General features: G+C 39.2%; 1 protein-coding gene across 1 annotated transcript in view; it reads right to left on the bottom strand.

Annotated features, from left to right (window-relative positions):
- The window catches only part of Rich (Guanine nucleotide exchange factor subunit Rich), a 74,010-nt gene that overhangs the window by 5,616 nt on the left and 45,545 nt on the right, over nt 1–22,849 (bottom strand). The window contains exons 8-24 of the mRNA XM_071598775.1: nt 21,187–21,601; nt 19,620–19,784; nt 18,163–18,488; nt 18,003–18,108; nt 16,963–17,171; nt 14,687–15,024; nt 13,200–13,334; nt 12,999–13,052; nt 12,615–12,866; nt 11,035–11,144; nt 10,364–10,495; nt 7,728–7,970; nt 6,887–7,001; nt 5,764–5,903; nt 3,767–4,352; nt 2,993–3,190; nt 103–544 (exon numbers count right to left, since the gene is read on the bottom strand). Of these exons, the coding sequence (XP_071454876.1) occupies nt 103–544; nt 2,993–3,190; nt 3,767–4,352; nt 5,764–5,903; nt 6,887–7,001; nt 7,728–7,970; nt 10,364–10,495; nt 11,035–11,144; nt 12,615–12,866; nt 12,999–13,052; nt 13,200–13,334; nt 14,687–15,024; nt 16,963–17,171; nt 18,003–18,108; nt 18,163–18,488; nt 19,620–19,784; nt 21,187–21,601 (3,966 nt within the window). The remainder of the gene's footprint in view (nt 1–102; nt 545–2,992; nt 3,191–3,766; nt 4,353–5,763; nt 5,904–6,886; nt 7,002–7,727; nt 7,971–10,363; nt 10,496–11,034; nt 11,145–12,614; nt 12,867–12,998; nt 13,053–13,199; nt 13,335–14,686; nt 15,025–16,962; nt 17,172–18,002; nt 18,109–18,162; nt 18,489–19,619; nt 19,785–21,186; nt 21,602–22,849) is intronic.

The following is a 22,849-nucleotide window of genomic DNA, read 5'->3' as shown; positions in this document are numbered from 1 at the left end:
AGGTTCTTTGTTGGCTGTAATTCATGGCAAGGGAAGACAAAGTCAGCCCTGGATATGCGACTCTCGGTATGGGCAGTATTTTTGGAGAAGGGAGAAACATACCACTGAGAGGCACTCCACTGATAGAGAGCAGTTAGGATGTCTCGCAGGCGGGCAGCCTCAATCTCCGGAGAGGGGCAGGAGGGGGATGGCGGCCTCAGGGCTGCCCTGATCGTGTGTGCCAAAGCACCAGCATCCCTCAGTGCCACGGCCACCACCAGCGCCCACTCCAAGCATCTTGCCTCCACAAACAGCTGATGAAGGTAACGCAGCTGCACCTCTGCCCTTGACGTTGGCTGGGTCTCTGCACCCTCCAGTGCTGCCCTGCCTATAAGGGCCGTCACTTTTGACTCTTCAATTCCCTCAACCTCCTCCCCTCCGTTGCTCATGCCCACTTCGGCACACGGCTCTATCATCATGCCCATGACATCCCTGCCCCAAATGGCTTCCTCACCCCCATCATCCCCCCACCATGAGCTCTCCTCACTGCGGTAGCTCCTCTCCTCTGAGGAAAAACAAAGATAGAAATCACTGTACCATGGAAGCCAATCATTTTCCAACAATATGGGTCCTGTTTAGCCCTTAAATGATGTCAGAATGTCCACAAAAACCCTTTTACAGTTGCACACAGGACTTACTGATGGAAAATACATCACACTACCAATCATTTTCCAATGCCATATAATATGAATGGTTCTTACCACCATTTTTGAAATACTGGAGTTTCTTCAACTAAAAAATAAAGTCAGGGAAATTTCCCATATCATATTATTGAACTTAATGAATTTCATTTGTTATTGTATTACTCATAGAATATCCACTATTCAACTACACAGGAATTCCCAGAGTTTTCCAGGTTTTCCTGGATATATTTTAAGTTTCCCAGTGTGTACCACATCACCATTCAAGCTTATATTTTGTTAAATACTTGTTCATAAGCAATAATTAGTGACTTCAGTGTCAGAAAGAACATGGAATAGTTGGTAGTGTCATTGTGATGCTGGGCATGCAATATAATTAACCATGTGTGCCCGAAGTATAAGCAAAGAAGTGGAGAATATCAAATGTTATACATCATCCTGATCAGGAATTCTTTGGTTATCTCAAAATATAAAGTGGGCCCAGCCCTGCTCCTCTAAGGAGCACAGATATTGCAGAAAATGAAACCTGAATAAAAAATAAAACCTATAATATCCTGAACAAATAGTGATGTGCTATTTCACTAAAATGATATGTCCAAACATAGGGCCAACAGTGTTCAGGGCAGCAGCAGTTCGATTTCATGAAAAATATCACTTCTTGAGAACTTGTCAGCTAAGGAATAAAACGATACACATTTTGTAACAGCCACAAGCATATAGGCACCAGGTGAAAGATTTTGTTGCACATAATGAAACTCCGAATATAATGAAAGCCCATATTCAGAAAACAAAATATTGAAGTTTTTATGTTCAAATGAAGCGGTGATCCATTTCAATTCACAAAATTTCATTGCAGTTTCTTTCAATGGAGGGGGAAGCAGGGAGTACATCTATGATGCAGATACCTAGTCAAGAATAAGTAGCATCTTTCAAATGAATCTCAAATTACAGAATGGGGGTTTTTCTTTAAATATTTCTATCTTATCAATATTGAAGTAAACTATGCATATATTTACTGTACACTACACATATTTCACAATAAATTTATATCAGTACTGATACTTCAATGAAAAATACAGAGTGTACTTATGCAGTGACCAATAATTTTCAGCAATTTTAGACCAATGCATTTCCTACAACAGATGTGCCAAACAATTTTTCCAGGCTCACCAAAAACCAATGTAAATGAACCTGCCCTAAAGACCAGTTTATCAGAATAGGGAAAGACCTCTAGACTATTCTATATTTTCAAGGTTTTACAGGCTGGTGGCACCTGCAGCATGAAATGGATATGTTTAAGAACTTCACATCCTAAAATACTGTCAAATGTATCTATAATGTATAAAATAGATACCAAACCACAGTTATAAACCAGAAGGTTGGTTGATAATTAAGGGATCACCTAGTACTAAACCTCTATACAGCACATGAAATTCATACTATTCTATATTTTCAAGGTATATTTGTTCTAGGTGTATTTTATATTCAATTTGATAAGTAGGATGGCCAGTTCCCTTCCCCATCTCACCTATTATTTCCCCGGAAGATCTGATAGCCTTAAAAAATCATACAGCTCATGTGATGCTGAGGGTGCCCAGAGGGAACCCCAGGAATAGAACCTGGGCCCTCTGGTCAGTAGTACAATGCTCTTCCCCTGGACAACACATCCTTACACTTATAAATAGATGATTAAAACAATAAAGAAAACATAATGAATAAATGTTCAATGAATTGGATGTACCAAAAATCACTACATATGGCAACAAATAATTTTCAAAATGGTCATTAACTGATACTGCTAGGAATGTGGAAGGATAAATGGAAGGAGGTAGGAGGAGGCAATTACAGGAATTATATGTGCGACAGTCTTAGTCCTTGGTATGGGTTTAGTGCTGCTCATTCATTTGAAATAAAAATTGGCTCACTATATCTTGTAAGGCTCTTTGAATTCAGTAATCACTTTAACTGTGATACTCTCCTCAATATTAATGCATAATTTCTAATCAATTCTTTTGCTTGCTTTCACTAGCTGTGAAGTTGTTATAAATGAGTTTGATCGCAGCCATATTTCTGGAAGGCACATAGCAACTGGTATGAGATAAAAGTTTCTCAAAAAAATATGATTAATTTCAATGGGAGAATAACAGAAAATGATAACAAAAATTATCAAACCCTTGATATTCTTAATAATGCCATAGCCCATGTTTCCAGGTATCATAGTACTTGGGGTTGATTCCATCATCTTCTTTCCTGTGCATTGGAGAGAGATATTGGGAGACGACAGGCTCATGGGATGGGTGGGGGGATTTTACCTGGGGATGAAACGTGGTGCGGCATAAGTTGGGCTTCCAGAACTTGAGCATGCCTCATGGGGTACACTTCTGCAGTGATGGCCGCTGGGAGAGTTTGTGATGTTTTAACGCCTGGCAATGAACCCCTCTTGACATCGAAATTGCCAACGCCTTCATCTATTGGAGTTGGCAGCGAATGGATACCAGATGATGATGACCCTGGGAGCAAAAAGGGTCTGGTTTATTCTCTTAAATAGCAGTTAAGACTATGGTGGGGATATTTTAGAATAATTTATTTTGCAGTTGATACAATAGATCTAACACAGGATTAAACGTGGCAATAAAAATGAATTTTTAAAACACAAATTGTTAATAAATATAGGCGATGAAATGTAAATTTTACAAATTTTTAAAAATTTAATTAATTTTTATTTAGTTCAGATCAAATTCTAAATACTAATAATATTTCATCATTAAAGTACTCTGCATAAGTATTAAAAACAGAGACTCTCTTCATTGCATAGCACACTAAGTTTCTAAACTACTAGTTATATAAAGTTGAAACTGAGCAACAGGATATGGAATTATGATTGCTGATGAATAGTAGATTTTTCTGCAAATTCATTTCGATATTCACCAAGGTAAGTATTTACATGATCACTAATGCTTTTTACAGAGTAAGATAGGGCACTTCTTATTATGTCTCAGAGATTAGCTTTCCAAGAGAATAAGGTGACAGGCAAAGAAGCTCCTATTCCCACCAAGTGCAGAATCCACCAAAATCCAGTCACTTACGGGAATCTCCCGCCAGCTTGGTGGCCATCGAGGGTAGATTCGGGCAAGGTGCGTTGGATGGAGAGCGTGGAGGATCAGGGAATGGCCACCTCAGGTTGGCATGCAGCGACCTAAGTGCCACCTCCGGAGGGTGCGGCAGGCGGGCTGCACCTTCCTTCTCACTGCGCAGCCAGCTGACCAGGCCAAAGTAGGGTGCATGCCAGGCTGAGAGACGACCCAGGTCTCCCAGGCGACCTGCCTTGAGCAGCTTCCTGGCATGCCGCTGCAAGACCAGGTCCAGGTACGGTTCCTCCTCCTCCCTCCGCTGCTGAGAACTAGCAGTACTGCCTGGCTCTGATTTCTTCCGGATTCGCTCGGTAAGACCCCCACCCCCTGAGCTGCCCCCAACCGAACGGCTCTCGCTGTTGGAGCGCATCACTTCGCGGTGGCCGGCCTTGATTCCAGCAGAGGAGAGTGGCAGCATGGGAGACTGAGGCGAAGGCTCAGGACCTGACGATGACCCAGTTGCCTTGGGGTCTGAAGACGCAGCACCCCAGCCTTGGGTCTTGGGAGTGGATGTGGTGCTGAAACTTCGGCCCCTCGACACCTTTCCCCATCAAACAAAGTGGAAGAGAAAAAAACCACTTCAGACCTACTACATTTAGACCCTATGCTGGAATTTACATACGAGTTTTTCCTGAAGAGTGGCATGCATTGGCGGCTTTTAATAATTGATCATTAATTTCATAAGTACTGATCGAAATGATGATAGGTTGCTACCAACTGATTACTTTTTCACATTAACCACGACAAATATGGATAATTTTAAGAAATCTATATATATTGAAGGGTTTATTGTATTGCAGGGTCAGTCTGGGCTCAGGTTGTCTTTTTAAGTGAATCTTAGAAAAGTCATGGTGGTTATCCTGCATATCGATCCTAAAATAACTTTAAATGACAACTACCAGCATTAATATCAAGAGTAGTTAAATATCATAAGTTGACCAAATGGATCTTTCTGTTACACTGGGCAATATGCTTGAAGTTGAAATGAACAACACTGTTAATATGATATGGAAAATAGAATCATGAAATAGGAAATAGAATCCAGATTTATAAATATACAAACCAGAGTTGGTAAGTTGCAATCATAATGTGGGTAGAATCATTTTAGGGCAGGTAATTCATGACATAACATCTTAGATAACTTTCATAGCCCACTGGTAATAAAATATGACAAAACCCAGAGTTTCATCAACCAATTCAGGCACTTGGGTTATTCAACATGTCCTCAGAAAAACAAAGGTAAACATTATTTTGTGAAGATTTTTTATTTTTCAACAATCTTCTTTAGCTTGATACACTTTTCCCAGCATTCCTCCGACATTTTTAAGCCATCCAAAAAGTAGGATTCCAGAAGGTTTTCAAAATAGGCAACTGTATTGGTGATGACATTCTTGTTTGATGTTTTGAAAAAAGTCACTGGGGGCCAAATCTGGTAAGTATGGTGGATGTTGTAACAACTTAAAACTTTAATTCAATAATTTTTGCCTTCAAATATGCATAGGTGGGTACCCATGCATTATCTTGATGGAAGAGATTTTTTTCTTTACCTAATAGGAACATTTTTTCTTGATTTCTTCAATAAAATAGTTCAATACCAATGCATAATGCTCTCCATTCAATAATAATGCTCTCCATGTCCTTTACTAAGTAATTGATGTGTATGATTCTGTGTGCATCCCAAAAAATCATGGCTATCACCTAGTCAGCCGATTTCACAGTCTTCGTCTTCCTCGGAGCAGTGGATTTCAAAAGGTGACCTTTGGAAATCCACTGTTCGACTGTTCTTTTGTCTCTAGAGTGTGGCATGTAGTTTTGCCCATAATTATTCACATTACATGATATAATTTTTTAAATGCCTTTGTTTTATAACTTTGTATTCTTTTTTAAAAATCACCAAGCATCTATCTCCTGAGCATGCATGGAGGCTAAGAGTGGAGTAAGAATGCACCAACCTGCATGGTGCCCAGCAGTAGGGAGAGGTCCTCCTCATTGGGGCATAAGACGGCGGGCGTGGGTGGGTGGGGTGACCCAACCCCAAATTTGGACGGCAAGAGAGAGAATGATGCTCGAGGTGACTCCACGTCCGTGGGATCTGCATAGAAACAAGCAAAGGCAACTCTCAGCTCACTTACACCAAATATTATTATGCAACCTCACGGCAATATCATCTCTAAAAGCATAAAATGATACTAAATTTCATGGGAAATAATTGTGAAAGAAACCTAACTCATTAACATTACAAGAAATGAAAATTGCAGCCTTGAGAAATGGCTTCTTCAAAACTCAATCATGCATCAAAGTGGAATGGTAAATAAACAAAAAGATCTGAAGTGTAACCCATGGAAATTCATTGGGGTTTCAACACAATATTCTCATCCTTGCCTACTACCTTGCAATCAATTGTCTTTTATTATGCTACTTATTCAAAAATAATGTTGTCCAGGATAATTTCAAATTAAAAAAGAGATTACAATCTTATTCTAGGTTGGTTAACACATTTCTTTCAAGTACTTTAACTTTGAAAAGGGAATGATAACTTTACACTCAGATGGCATTCAATAACTAAGGAGATAGATGGTAAAAGAGAGCCTAGTACTAAGCTCCTTTTCCATAAGCATTATACATGAGTGAAAGATGACTAGAAAGCATGTGTGAGGGTTAGGTAAGTGACCTTGAGCAAACAAAGTGTCCCTGATGCAAACAACTCAAGATTTCTTGAGAAAATTTACAAAAAAAAAAAACTGCTCGCCCCAGGTCGAACTTTACCTAAAAATTATAAAAATATCTTGGATGATATTGCACTGAGCACAACAATTAAATTCAGTTCAAATCAATCACAACATGTCAGTCATTATCAAAATACATGAGTAAAAAATTAATATTAAAATGAAAATATGCAGAATTCAAGCAATTTCCTAAGAAAAGGTGAAAAAAAAGAAGGAATTATAGACCAAATTTAAGAAAAATGACTAATGACTTTAAAAAAAAACAAGTAAATGTGAACACTCCAATAATCCAAAAATTATGTTAATGAGAGAACTAGAAAAACATGAGTAACAGGTGTCATCAACCAACCAATTGCACGCAGGAAACGGACCAAGTCCCGTGAGAGTTCCCACCGCCCCTGCTCAAGGGCGGCATCCAACAGCTGAGTGGCATGCTGACGGCTAACCGAGGAACTCTCCAAGTTCTAAAAAAGATATGAAAGAGTTCTTAAAAATGCAAGCACAACAATGACACCAATATACGCACCAAGATATGATATTCCCTATACCCTTTTTGTTATTACCTTTCAGGATATGCACAGTAAAAAAGACTTTCTTAGTATTCATAAGAATATTTAACAAGTTCTTTCTTTTATCATGGGAATACTTTTGCCAACCTAGTTGCTTTCCTAATGCTCTTCTATTTTGGAGACTGTTTCTCGTCATGAGACATACTTCCTACACCTTCACCCATGCTTTACCTGCCTTACCCCTTTCTCTAAAACTATTTTTTCTCAGGCAGTGAATCAGCTTCCACTCATTCCCTCAAAATCACCTACCTCTCATTCATTCTCTTACAGTGACAATAATATTTCATGGTTGCCTACCACCCAATCCACATTCTTTGAAATACCACTCACTCAAAAAATAAATCAATATGGTGCAAATTTTTCAAAAAAAAGAAATTTTCAAGTGCATTTTGTGGATTTCGATCGACTGGAAGACTAGTGACCAAACATTCCAAACAACATTTTGCCTGAGAACATACATATCTAATCTGACTTACATGCAACTTATTTGGTGTCATCCTATCATTTAGAACAACTACAAGAAATCACAAACGACTACTTGGGAGGGTTTTTTTGTAACTGTCATAATCATTGACATTGTTCAAGGTTCTGAGAAATCTCTGGGAAGATACCTGCACCCACCTGTAGAATTATGAGGTAGGAGGCAGCCGTTCGGAGCTGGCCGGCTGCCAGGCAACGTTCAAACAAGATGCGTGGTCTCCCAACGACGGCAAAGAGGCAAGGCCACAGCGCCACCTCTGTCTTCCTTGCACACTGCACTATGCACCGTGGCCTCTCCCGTGGGAACTCACCAATGAACTCCACCACACCCGGCAGCAGGGCATCCGGAAGAGGGTCCTTACTTGTTGCCTCCTCCTCCAACACCTTGCGCCCAGAATAAACCAATGATTTCAGTTAGTTTTGAGTCATCAAAAAATAACACAATGGTTTCTTACACAAGCTAAAGCAATGTTCAAATAAAATTTTAATAAAAGAATAAATATTTGAGGAAGACTGAATATAAATTTTAAAATAATTTAGTACATAAGACAAAAATTGTAAGAATGGGGATTATGAGGGTGGTCTGAAAAGTCCTCGGCTTGACGATGAAAATGATAAATTTATGTTTCCAAAAAAGTTTTACTTTTCAACATAATCACCTTTATTATTAATATACTTCATCCAGGGGTGCTTGAGTGTCATTATTTCATCTTTGCAGTGTTCTTCCAAAAACTGTCTGAGTACCTGTCTACCGTCATAATTGCTTCTTGATTTGACAAAAAATGTTCACCAGAGAGGTGTTTGAGTTTTTGTAAGAGGTGGAAGTCTGAGGTAACCGAATCCTTAAATAAGGTGGATGTTCCAGCACTTCATAGTAGTGCAAGTCACTCAATTTTCCCATCGCCAAGACATTTTTGTTCGTAGGTGCATTTTCCAGATGGTTCCTTTCCTCAGCAAGGGGGTCTACTTTCAGGAATTTTTGCATCCAGTTTCATTAGACAGCCAAAATATTAATCCCCACTTACTGTTTTACCTTTTTTAGGATAGGCATTCCACAGAATTACTTTTGCGACCCAAAAAATCGACACCATGACCACTCCTACAGACGGCACCATCTTTGCCTTCTTTGGAGAAGCAGTGAGCACACACGGCACCCATCTTGCATAAAGCTTTGTCATGTGGTCATACCTCTACATTATTAGCAATTTCCACATATTGCTTTACCTTTTTTAAGATAGAAAATCCACAGAATACCTTTTGCAACCCAAAATATCGACACATGACCATTCCTACTGACAGCACCATCTTTGTCTTCTTTGGAGAAGCAGTGAGCACACACAGCATCCATCCTGCATAGCTTTGTCATGTGGTCTTTTGATATCTCTACATTATTAGCAATTTCATGCACCTTTGTAAACTGATGCTCCAAAATTATATTGTGTTCTTTTTCAATGATTTCTGGGGTGGCTCCACTTTTCAGATATCCTTCACATGGATCATCTTGGAGGCTTTCACGGCCACATTTAAACTCGGCTGCTGATTTCTTAATGGTGGAAATTGAAAGAGAAGAGCCCCTGTACACATTCACAATCCCTGGTGAATTTAAACCTTTTACAATGAATTTTATCACCGTATGATACTCGAATTTTCCATTTCTAACAACACATTCACTGCAACTGATTCAAATGACTCTTTACAGCAAACTGCTGAATGAAATAGTTGGCAATTTCACACCGTGTCTGCTCAAAGTTGCATAACATGAGATAAAAAAATCATGTTTTAGTGATGCCATCCATGGGCGAGGCCAAGAACTTTTCAGATCATCCCCTTGTATATGACATTTTGAACCTATCATTTTGTTTATAAATACTTTTTATCTTATAACAACATATTATTAATTTATTTATTTGAATTTCACATTTTTATATGATTACAGTGTCCATTGACAGTGAAAACGTATCAATAAAATGTTTAATAAGTTGATTTCTTTTATGTTCTAGTTTTGTCATTTCAGCAATTCAAATCTCTGTCAAATGAAAAATTGTCAATCACAAAGGTTATGGCAATGCACGATTCAGTAACTAGTAGTTCTCTCTTTGCTATTACATTTTTGTGTTCTTAAAATAGTGGCGCCTATTATTTAATGCATTCTCCTAATTCATGCAAAAGGACAAAGTTTATATTAAAGGAGCATTACAGAAGAAAAACTGCAGTCCAAGGAACAAATAAACATGAACAAAAATGGGCTTGAGGCAACACAACTATTGTTCCCCAAATGAATTAGCATTGCATATAATGATGAGTAACATTAATCAGCAGGGAAGCTGTCAATTTCTCTCAATTTCTAATGTCTTTCCCCTGTTCTAGTGATGAGAGGTTGGATTTATTCCCTTGGCATTAGCATTCAAATCATAGAATTAGTATTTTAACCACATATTAAAATCTTGAATATAACATTCACATCTCAGTTGCCTCCCCATATTCTAGGTATTTTAATAACTCTATGGCCCTGTTTGTTAATTAACTGCAACTTAAAATAACTTGGGTACCTCCTCCTTCAAAATTTATTTAACCCACTGTGGCCACACCTCACAGCTTAACAAAAGTTGCTAAGGGAGGTTTGACCCCAAAGGGATAAAAAAAATAAGCCAACTAAACTAGATCCTGATATCTGGAGACAGAAACTCATACTGAGGCAGAGATGTGGAGGGGGGAATGGGGAGGAGAGGAGAACGCAACAGAAATAAATGGGCTGTGAGTATGGAATGGCTCATCACCTCGTGGAGCAGGAGTTCAAGCGAATGCGGGAAGTAGGGGAGTGCAGTGCACGAACGCGCTATCTCCCAAGCGTGGAAGCCCAGATTGCGACGAAGCAGCTGGCGGAGAATCTGGTGCAAGTACACCTGGCTCTGCAAAAAAATTGAATACAACATTCATTACATTCGGTTGCATCAACAAAGGAGATTGGAACAGTTTGTGGAGCCAGCAAATATATCACTTTCAAATATAAATTACACATTATAACAGATAATAGTCACCAAAGTTGACTCTGGCTAAAAAAGTTCAAAAGTTTGATGACACATCTTAAGGAATAAGTATGTATTATGTTAATGTAAGTCATCTGGATGAATGTAAATATAATCCCCACTGAAGATGGGCTATACCTTTTCACTCAATCCCATCTGACCAAAAGTCCCCAGATACATACTCATTTTAACTCTTCCAGATATTGCTACTGATGAATTAAAAGTGGAACGCAAAAGGATCCACCATCAGAGAAATGTTTCAATGAAATATTTATGCAAAATTATGGAACACCATCAAAATTTATACATTCATGCACTCAATAATGGCATTCAAGGAGGATTTTGTGAAAGCATGAACTTTGTTATTGCTCAATAATGAAGGTAAAAAGCATTACTGTCAGAAACTGTAACTCATTACGTACCGTTCTCTCGACTAAACAAAATGGAAGCGAGAAAGGTAGAGATGGGTCAGCTGAATAAACAGTCGTATCACTTTCAGCTCCCAACAGTATTGCGTCTTCAAAGAGGATGGCTGAAGTCCATGGTGTGATTTAAGGATGGGTATTTGAAAAGAAAAGATTTAAAAAAATCAGTCATATTTAAACAGTGGTATAAACACAACTAAGGATAGGATCACCTTAAAATTAATAAGTCAATTATAATTTACCTTCTGTTTGATTTCAATTTGAATACTGAGAAATTGCCATATTTCTGCCAAATCATCATAACTATTCAAGTCTCAATTAGATTTTTCACTTGATTCACTATGAAAGTAAAGATGATAATCCTGATTTTTCTAGTGGATCCAGTGGTTAAGATTACTTTTAATCATCAATATGAAACACTCTATTCATTTGTGCATCCATTAATTTTAAACACCTGTCATGTGCAGCTATGATATGATAAATTTTGTCAATTGATTAGTGCAAGCAAACTATGTGGATTAATGATCTTACAAACAGATAAAATTATGATTTGTTTCATTACAATCCCTCTTGTGACATGGACAACAGAAGCTGAGAGCATAACATTGAGAATAGGTAAAAATCAGAAAGTGAAATGTAGAAGCTTCAATTCAGATTAAGTTTTTACGTTCATCTGTTCAAACAAACTGCTTTAGTAACTGAAGCAGAGTCATAAGAGTTCGTCTACCGTAACAAGTCTCTGGAGAAGGCCCCTGATCATTTGCTAATCAGGATGTATGAGGCCTATCTGGAAACTACCCAGCCATGCAATATTTTGAGAAAAAAGCCTACTTAAAACAATTAGGAGGCCTTAGTCCCCTTTGAAGTACTCCCCTTGGGACCTCACAAACTTATTCCAGTGCCTCTTCCACTTTTTAAAACAATTGACAAATTCCTTCTTCAGAATGGTCAAAAGCTGCATTGACGCATTCTCCTTTATCTCCTCAACTACCTGTTGAGGAGATTGGGCTTTTGTTTCAGGGTCATTGTTTGTGGCTTGGAGCAAGTCCCCTGCAACTGCAAATGAAATTCTTGACACTTAATGAGATAAAAGAGAATGCGACGGGGCAGCTGATGACTATTCCGGCAAAGGACTTTGCAGATTGTTTTGGAAAGTGGAAGAGATGCTGGGATAAGTGTGAGGTTCCAATGAGAATGCTTCAAAGGGGACAACTAAGGCCGCCTCATTCTTCTAACTGGGTTATTTTTCTCAAAATATTGCAGAGCTGGATCCTTCATGGATAGACCTTTTATTTTATGATAATTTTCATTGATAATTACCATGTGAGTTGAATCTCACTATTGTCACATTGTACCTTCATGCATACACTTATCTTTATATTGAATCAATGGAGAAGAATCACAAAAGTTGGAAGGATGGGGTATATATTATTGAAAATTTTTAAGCTGTAACGTTTTTTAGCAGACACACTGCTTGTGCCAAGGGGATTGAGTTACATAAATGTGCACATTCCAGTCAGTGTTACATCTGATCACTGACTGGCAGAGAAGAAGAGAAGTGTGACTCTGAGACTCACCCAGTGGGTAGATTCGCAGTTGGAATGGTAACATGATCCTCTTGGCCATGAATGAGTGCGCCCCCTCATGGCCAGCCCTGCGCCCTGGCCTTGGGAGGAGGGGTAGCCACACCCTTGCCCCTGCAGCACCACAATACAGCCATAATGCCTGCCGCAGCTGAGGCTTCCTCCTGCCGCTCCCCCTAGGAGCCCAAACACCCTCCACACCAGAGGCAAGCACTGTTGCACCAACCAGCTCCCCATCCACACTCCCTCCATGTGCCGTGGCACCCTGCTGGGCCCCCACCCACCGGAATGGAGGTACCACAGCACCAGATCCATTCCACTCTCCCTCCCCATTGGTGACATCCCTCTCCCCTCCCTCCTCATCCACCTCCACGCCACGGTCCCGCTGGACCATCATGAGGCGCCCACTCACATTCAGCACGATGCTCTCCAGTTCGCCCTCTCCCCAACCCCCCTCTGCACCACCCTCATCCTCTTCCGATTCCAGCTCCTCCTCTTCACCCAGCATCACATCCTCCTCCATGTCCTCCTCAAGGCGAGACTTTTTGCGGTGACGCTTCCAGCACGTCAGGCGGGCATTTGAGGGTGGCGGGCGACTTGTCTCTGCCCTCAGTGATGTAAGCGAGACAGACACCACACAAGCGGCGTGGATGCAGAGAGCAGAGATGTCAATCTCCTGGAGGCGCACCAACTCCAGGCAGGCACCTTGAGAGCCTATGTGAGGAGACAAAGCACCTTGTGCATCAGGGTGGGAACTAGAAACCCGGGTCACGTTTCACAAATGCACAAGTCAATTTAAACATGAGGTAGGAGAGAGGTAGATGCTAAAAGATATTCAAACAAAACACAAAATGACACCAGGGGTGATTTTGAGATGCAAAGTGGGATGGAATATGAGGCTAAGATAGAAGGTAAATAGTGAGGTAAGCAGGGAGAGTTACGAAGAGAAAGGCTTCAAAAACAGCATAAAGACAAGTTAGAAATATGATGAATAAAAGAAGATATTGCAGGGCAAACCAAAGGATATCCACATGATACACAACACACAATAGGAGTTGGGAACTGACCAAAACCTAGCTATATAAGGTATATTACCAATGATGATGAAATTAATTTACAAGTACCAGTAATCTCCCTAAACTTGCCATAGTATGAAAGTAAAAGTCTTACAACATCAATTACTTACCAAAACTTTACACAGTCTGATTTGGGCAATTTTATAGTTTCAGGCTTCATTTGCTGGAAGTATTTCATATTGATACTAAAAAGACTTTGTACTTTTCCACAGATTTTTATTATAAGGTATAACACGTTTCACTGACTTGCGGCATCATCAGGTATATTTTTATATATAGCATCAATTTTACATGAAGCTTGCGATTTTTTTTATGACTTATAAACGAGTATTTTGAGAAATGAACCCCTAGCAGTGGAGGTGGATGCTGAAGATTAAATACAGAGATACAATTAATAATAACGAGTCTAATGGAGGAGTAAGAGATTATGAGGTAATATGAAACACCAGGCGAGATTACTAGATTACAACCATAAATTTTTTTGTATTAAGTTTGAAAATATTTTGTGCAGAGTTTTAAAAATGTTCCTGATGAAAACCCTGCAAGAAGACAGTCATAAGTGAATAAAAATAATAGTAACAATGAAAAGTAAAATCAAAATCATTAGTCCTATGTACACAGATGCAACAGATCTTCCTGAAGAATATTTGAAATATTGAAAGCTGCTAATTCAATAAAATGCTAGATTAGTCATTTATACTGAAATCAAATCTTCTTGTGGGATATTTAAAATATTGAAAGATGCTAATTAAAAAAATGCTAGGTTAGCCATTTATATTAAAATCAAATCACTCATTTCTTATCATATTACTGATTTTCCTATTAAAAAACATTAATTCTTCAAAATTCCAGGTTTTATTGCTCAAATCCAGGTTTCTCCGGGACTTTTCCAAGAATATTCCTATGACTGGTTTTTCCCCAGTTTCCAAGGCTGGCTGGCTACATCCCACTTAGCAATGAGGAGACAGTAACCTCTGTGCCAGTACTTACCAGGGGCACCTGATGAGGTCAGCGTCTTGCCACCGGAGTTTGGTATTGAGGTGGATGATGCCGATGGGATAAAGCCATTGCTCAGGGAAGTGGAGGCTTGCGTGGCACGGATAAGGCAGAGTCGGGCATCAGCTGTAAATGCCAGGAGTGTTGGGCCAAGAGCATCCAGCAAGAGAACTTGTGCACCCACCCTTGCCACGCCGGCCGTTGAATCTTCAAGGCGACCCTCCCGTGGGTATGCACGCACCTCGTCCCGGTCACGGGCTACGTTGTAGACACCAGCAACAATGACCACAGGGCCCCCATCCTTGAGGGACGGTGCCTCCATCATCGAAGGGCTGGAGCGTGAGAAAGTGGGAGGGGAATCAACACACTTGAACAAAGTGATTGAGTCTCAGGAAAAACTTTTTCAAAGCTTAGTTTTATTAATCAAGAGTGAAAGAAAAAGAGAGGAACTAAAAAAATCACATAATTGAGAGTAAGCGTAATACTTTTGTATTATATTTGAAAATTATGCATCATCTCCCAATTTTCACACATAAGACTAAAATTTTAGTACTACTAACTATAAACCAAATTTACTGCAAAAAATCATCTCACATTTTTATCATTCCATTTTCATATCATTGTTAAGTACTCTGATAAGCATTTTATTGGTGACAGCATTGAGTTTTTGTTTATTCTGGCTGATAGAAAGAAGTCAGATAGTAACATTAGACAAAATATGAAGAGCTTAATTTCATATTATGCTTGAAAAGGTAATTATGGATTGTCTGTTTTCACTTCAGTTGACAACTTAGAAATACATGGATATGTAAACGTAAATTAACTGCAAAGAAGTGGTATATCAATGTAAATTCTGGTTAGTTTGGAGATACTATTGAGAGAAATATCAACCATTGAATGCTATATGAGTACTGCATGATAGGAGAAAAACAAGCATATGACTGAATGTGACACAACGACAAGGGATGACATGGAAACATCATACTCAATTTGTGTGTGCCCTTACTCTAAAATAAAGCATACGACATGAATTAAAACTAAAGCGTGCAGAGAGTATACAGTGGAAGGACAGCTAAAAAATGTCATATGAAAGATGAATGCATGGATAAGGCAAATGTAATGATTGGGAGTATAAAGGCATCCATTTTTAGGAATGTCAAAGATGCATAATTGTTGGAAGGGGGCCACAGCATCTACATTGTGCCCTGGAGACTTGGTGAAAAGTAACATATAGAATGAAATTGAGGAGGAATGCATCCAAAATGGCAGTACATCACTCCCTGATTATACCAGGAGATTTTGGGGGATTAAATTGAGACCTGCGTTATAAGATACCCACACTTCAACTGATTCCATCAACTTTTATGGAAAACATTTGACTGACTGCTGAAGGGGGGATGCAGCCTTCGACAGGAGCCCCAGGTGCTTAACTCCTCTCGACCATCCTGTGCCATCCTAGGTTTAATGTGCCTGCCACATACAGCCAGGAACCAGGGCACCATGGTTAAGTTATGGAAGTCACTCATCAAAACTCCATCTGGGTCTAACATGGCTAAACTTGGATAATTTAATGGGGAACCAGTGTGTCAATGTGGTTAGGCCCTCGCCCTTTTGTGAAATATGGATTTTTTAGAATCCTGAAGAACATTTGAGAGAGCAACTACAGAACAAAAGAGTCACAGCTTTGTATGCAGTACAAACATAACCACAAAAAAATTCACATTACTGAGACAACAGTCAAAACAATCACAGGTGTTATATGCATGCATGGATGGCACAAACCAAGTGAATTTTTCTCATCAAACAGAATCCAAACAGAAACCAAAGAGCAATCTAGGCACATATTGCAGTTTGCCCTGAACTTTTCAGTGAATCTGCACATTATTTCTTTTTTAAACCCAATTACAGAATGAAAATATACTCTGGGGAAGAATTTACAACTTATGACCACGCAATTCCAAACCTGAAAATTCTTATAATGACAGTATAAGGATGTAAGATCTGTGGTATATTCCAACCCATGGTATAAATAATGGCATTATAATTGGAGGAGCAGTATAAATATGTTTGATCAAAGAGAATGGTAAGAGTGACTGCATAGTGAGGGTACATGGGTAAATTATTGATCAGAAATTTTCAAGAACCAGAACTACATGCAATCATGCTTTCCTGGAGTGGGTGACAGTGAATGCTACCATGAATTATTAAATTTTCTCATCAGGTTCGACACATATACGGATGGACAAAATGCCTTCAAGGCTACTACTAACCCATCGCCTCCCACTTCACCAGACAAGGAAGCAGAGCCTCTGCTGTTGCCATATGGCTTCCACCACAGAAGACCTCCAGTGACAGCAAAGTCTCGCTCCTGGGTTTCATTGCCAAAGAGGCGCCAGCGGCATGTGGGGAGTGTGACATGAGCCAGACCAGTACGACCCGCCACCACCACACCCTGCCCATCAGCGCCCACTGCTGCATACTGCATGGGAAGAATTTCCATCAAATTTAGGATTTTACAAAGCCAAATGACTGCCTCGAACACCTTTTTTTTTCAAATCATGAAAGCTTTTGCATAGGGAAATATACCCCAGTTTCCCTCTACTAATACAGAATCCCCTCACCTTGAGGGTAAGGTGATCTAATGATTATTTCTTTTAAAGTTCCAACTGGAGCAGTTACTTTCAAAATCTTCATTCTAAGATTTTCAAAAATCTGATGTAACCAACACATTACTATCTCCATTTATTTTCCATTTTGTGACCAAAGATAAGGATATATTTATTATCTGATGTTTACATATTGCATTGATAAGTTATTTTGAACATATTATCTATGTGCCTCTGAAATTCTTAATAAAGAAGTACTCTCAAAATCATCTCCTCTCAGAGTTTATTCTTGAATACGTGGTTTTAAAAAATCCCTTTCCTTCCAGGGTGAGAGGCACAGATTAAGCAATTTCCCTGAGAAGGTGAATGAGCTTCAATATCTGAACACAAGTAACAACTTATAAATGCTTGTAGAGGATTTTGTAAGTGGCGAGCAGAATAAGACAAATAAAACCCCCATATCCATACACTGGTTTAAATCCCATAATTAGAATTCAATACTTTCATTTTTTAAAGAAAAATAATATGGTTCTTCACAGAAACTTATATAAGATTTTATAAAAAGAATGACACAGCCAAAACTCTCTCTTTCCCCAGTTAGCATGGAGTGTGCGAATTGCTGAATCCACAATATCCTCTCCAAAAGTGAACTGAGGAATGGTTGGTGCATGGATGGTTCCAAAGTGCAACTCCCTCCTACTTACCCTGATTGGCCAGTTGGTGCCAAGGTAAGAGGACGGTATGGGCACTATGATCCACTGTTTGCTCCCCATGAATGCCTCTGCCGCACCATCCACCTTGCCCTCCCCCCTTGCGGCACACCCCACCCCACCACCTTCCTCCTCATCCTCCTCCTCTACGCACCCCTCCTCCCCCTCGTCCACACCTCCGCTGCTGGCACCCTGTACACTGGCCCTCCCGCCACCCACACCCACCCCGTGCCCCCCTGCAGGCATTGGACGCACTGCCGCGCCTGTGCCAAAATGGTTGGGGAGGATGGGGAGGGGGGAGGAGAAGGAGGATGAGGTGGTTGACGATGATCGCGACGAGGAAGAGTGGTGGGGGGATGAGGGTGGGGCCCCTCCTCTCCCACCCCCCCTCCGGCTACCTCTCCTTGCCCCGCCCACCCTCCCACCCAGGTTGATGTACAGGCGGTCATCCCCCTGCAGGCAGATGTGTCCCTGGTGACTCTGCAAGGAATAAATTGCATCACATTGACACACCAACTTCAGTGACGTTCCAGTGGGCAGTGGGCCCTGAGACAGACCAGAGGGCTTGGGTTTGATTCCAGGTAATTCCCCTGAACACCATCACCTTCACCTCAAGTGTGCCATTTTGGGTAGCAGATCTTCCTGAGAAACTGCAGGAGAAGTACTGGCCCAACTGACTAATATTTACCCTGTTGGTGAGCAAATTTTGCATGTTGTAACAGGTATTAGAATTGGGTGTGCTCTAACCTCATCTATGACAACCAACCTTTGGGTTGCAAACCATTTTTTTATGCCATAGAGGTAAACGATACGGGTATATGATTAATACTCCCACAGTCCATGACCACAAGATTATAATAACAATAATAATTGACAGCCTAATTTTGTTACTCCAATATACATAATTCAAAATACAATCAAATGCCTTCATTTGTTTTCATTCTAGGATTTCAAATATTCCCTCCATTTGCAATTATCTTTGGTTCCCATCAGTTTAACCATCATTTCAAAACAAGCAATACCTCATAGTACATTATTTCACTATTGAATTCCATCCTTCTCTAGGTGATGTTCTTCAAAATATCGTGAGTCTCTAAAATACTTCAACATTAGACATTCAAAATCAACAGTCTGCATTCAGAATTAACCGACACACCACCAAGAGAGACAATTCCTTCATAGCATGTACCTAGGAAATTTCTTAAAACTCACATCTATGGTTTATAAGAGTTCATCCTGAGTCATCCCTCAGATTTGATCCCAGGATTTCATATGCATAGCCTAATACTCTACACACTGGGATAACGATATTCATTTATTAGGGTAAATATATTCAAATTTAATTTTATGAATTGTTAAAATTTAGCTATTTCCTCAGTAGTCATAGCTCCACCCACAAGGCCACTACATTATTAATAAATTTGGCAAATTCATTGAAATTTACTCATTTATTTTCTAGTTTCAAAATGACAGCCAAAATTTCAATTTATGTCATGCAACTCAAGAAGAACACATAAAAACTTTCAACGGACAACAAAAAAGATGCTCAGCAATCTTACATGAAATTCTACATCAAATGAAGGAGCAAAATAAAATTACAAAGGTACATACCATGCAGGGATTAACAGAGAGAGCACTTTTGACAAAGTCAAGGACAATAACAGAATCTCCGTCAGACTTCAAGGAGCCGAGTCCCCTGATATTGTTGTCTAATCCAGTATGGTCTAAGCATGGTTGCTGAACCATCCAGAGCTGGTAACCCTCAGCAGACCAATCCTGAAAGCAAAAATAGTGGTAACATTAAGCAGATCTGAAACGTTAGATCAAATACTTAGGGCGAAAAAAGGAAAACCAAATTAGTGAATTATTGACTGAATTCTATCATTTAAGGTAGGTTTCGGATGGACAAAGATTGAATATGCCGAAATTACTAAGTCTCACCTAACAGGACAGAATCTAAGACCCTACAGTAAAATTAACTGTTGGATATATGTACAGAATCCATTAAATCCAAGCACAATAGACTCTACAGTGAATTTTTCCCAAGCTGCTTTGATTCACTTCACCAATACAGTGACAGACATTTCCCTAATCTTTCTCAGTAGAGTAGATTATGGTTTCCAGCCAATAGCCATTCGTTATATTCCTTTCTTCAAAATTTTGGAAAGTCGTGAGAACCATAACATCTAGCACTTGCATTTGTGATGTCTTTCCTCTGGGAATGGCAATTAGGTTCATGTGTGTTCAAAAGTTCTCGAACATGGTGTAAAGGCGCCTTTCAAAGATACACATTGGAGCAAAAACATCAAACTATATTTTTGCCAAGATGGTTTACATATAATACAGTGATATTACAATATAATATAATGACAGTAATATACCACCTCGCACAGCTTTCTATGGACCAATACAATTACAAAAACAACGGGAGTAAATTTACGAACAAACTATAGAGAACTATAAATGCATAAGAAGAACTTTTAATTCAAATACTATTTTATTCATTTCCTAGTCCATGCTCTTTTTTTTCAATTACTTGAAATCCTATTCCTCCCCTAAATCATCCTCTATTTACTTCTTGAACTTATGCTTTGATCACAAATATGAATAAAAATGCTGTTCCACTCATGATATCACCCTCAGTCTGGTTATGCCCCATTTTCTGGTAGAAATGTTGGTGAGATAATTAATTTTCTAGAACCAAGGAATGGAATGGTAATACAGTAAAGATATTTTAATATGGTACAGATACAACCCTCAATATCACCCATGCTAATGGATGCAAAATGATGAGGCAAGGACAAGTGAAAAACACAAATACCTAAAATAAGCAGAAAATGGTCAAAATCATAAACTGATTCAATCCATATGAATCTAAATAGTTAAAAAGAAGAATCAATAGCAATGACCAATAAATTATCCTTTTCCTATAACTTTATACATACCCTGTCTTGAAAATCACTTCAACTACATTATACAAGAGGCTTCTTTCATTCTCAAACTAATAATTTCTGTATTTAATGTCTTTAACCTCCAATGCCAATTATAAATATGCATACAACAAGTTTTAAAATTTGAAAACTTAAATAGAAATAAGCATTTGACATATTCATGGCACAGTCTCGTATTTTGATCTCAGAGAAAGAGAGAGGTTGTGCCACAAACACCGTGAACTTACCAGACTGTGGATGTTCAGCACATAATCGTCAGCTTCTTTACTGTTGGTGCCACCCCTGTCGGCATAACTCGTGCCGTCAGGAGAGAGCTTGCTCAAGCGAGATGTCTGGTTCCCCCATCCCAGTGTACACATCAGGAGGGCACCAAAGGTGCTCCACACTGAAAGGCCAGCACCAGTAGGCACCCGGTTGTTGATGCCCTTGTTCCCTGGCACAGCCGGAGACACAAGTGGTGTGGCTGTGTCGCTGGGGGCACTTCCCCAAGCAAGGGCCAGGGCGCGCCCATCTGGTGTCCAGCGCATGCACCGCACAGGGCCCACACCATGGCCAGGAGAGTCACGCCCAGAAAGCACCAGTCGGTGCGTCTCCTCCAGGCCCCCGGTACGCTCATCAACACCAAAAACAACACCCTGAGAACTGATTTGAAAATGAAAAGGGAAGGCATTACAGGATGAGTGCAACAAAGGGATTTTGGGATCGTACAAAGTGAATGAATGATATTTTACTATTGCTAAAACCAATTTTGCATCTAAATGGCATCATAAGAGTTTACACCTCATCTTTCATTGGAGCACATTATTATATATTTTTCTTTTCTTATTCTAAATCATTTCATTCATAAAGCTGTATGCTGAATGAGGACTGTACAACATGTTGGACAAAAAGTATATTTGGCTTTGCCATACTTTTAGTACAAGCATTAATTAACAAATTCACATAGGAATATTTTTATTATTCCATGAACAATGGTCAGTATAATACAACAATAACAGTAAAAATAAATATGAACTGTTAAAGATATTAATTAAAAGATAAAATTATCACTTAACTATTGGAGGAAAAAGTTTCTGGCTTTATTTTTCTAGTTTAGCCATCAAAGGGGTAATGAAAAATACAGCAAATCCTTGCTAATCCATACTGTACGGGACCAAAGGTTAACTCAAGATTAAGCAAAATAATGATCAAACCGTGATTTGACAGAATCAACCCCACACAGTTTTTCAGCACTAAGTATGCACCCATTTGATTGCCGTCAAATTCAAGTAACTTCATCTTTTTAACATCTTACATTAAGTTGACAAAATCTTATTTGAATAAAATACAAAGAATAATGTACTCAGATATTAGCTCAGTTATTCTTAAGCAACTTCAATCAACAATGATAACGTGTTATTAGCCACATTATCAATGATATTATCCTAATTTTTGCTTTAATTACGTCACTAAGCGAATTGGTCATGGTTTTTATTTACTAAATTTGAGTTTAACTTCAGAAAATTGTGCTAGTTTTCTTGTGTAAATTTTTACTAGTGTTGATTCAATGCTCAGTTACCTCCATTCTCAGGAATGGCAACATTAAAACATTGCAGAGAAACCATTCAATGGAGGTTGATTTCATGATTCCCAAAGACATCAACTTGGGTATTACACAATTTTGCAAAACAAGTGATCGAGAAATCCCTCATCCCTCCTGTTATGATAACCCCAGTAAACCATGCCTTGACTGATTGCCTATAAAGTACAGGGAGTTCATACATCATTTTCCCCAGAGCTCAGAGTTGCCAAAATTTTCCTGCAGAACTCTTCAACTTGTGTTTACCATCTGAATTAACACACTAATGAAAACCCTTTACTCACTGAGGTCCCCACTATGAAACTTTAAGT

This window comes from Hetaerina americana, unplaced genomic scaffold (genome assembly GCF_022747635.1).
Source record: "Hetaerina americana unplaced genomic scaffold, ioHetAmer1.1.p SCAF_10, whole genome shotgun sequence".
Taxonomy (NCBI): Eukaryota; Metazoa; Arthropoda; class Insecta; order Odonata; family Calopterygidae; genus Hetaerina; species Hetaerina americana.
This window is presented reverse-complemented; position numbering and strand designations above follow the sequence as displayed.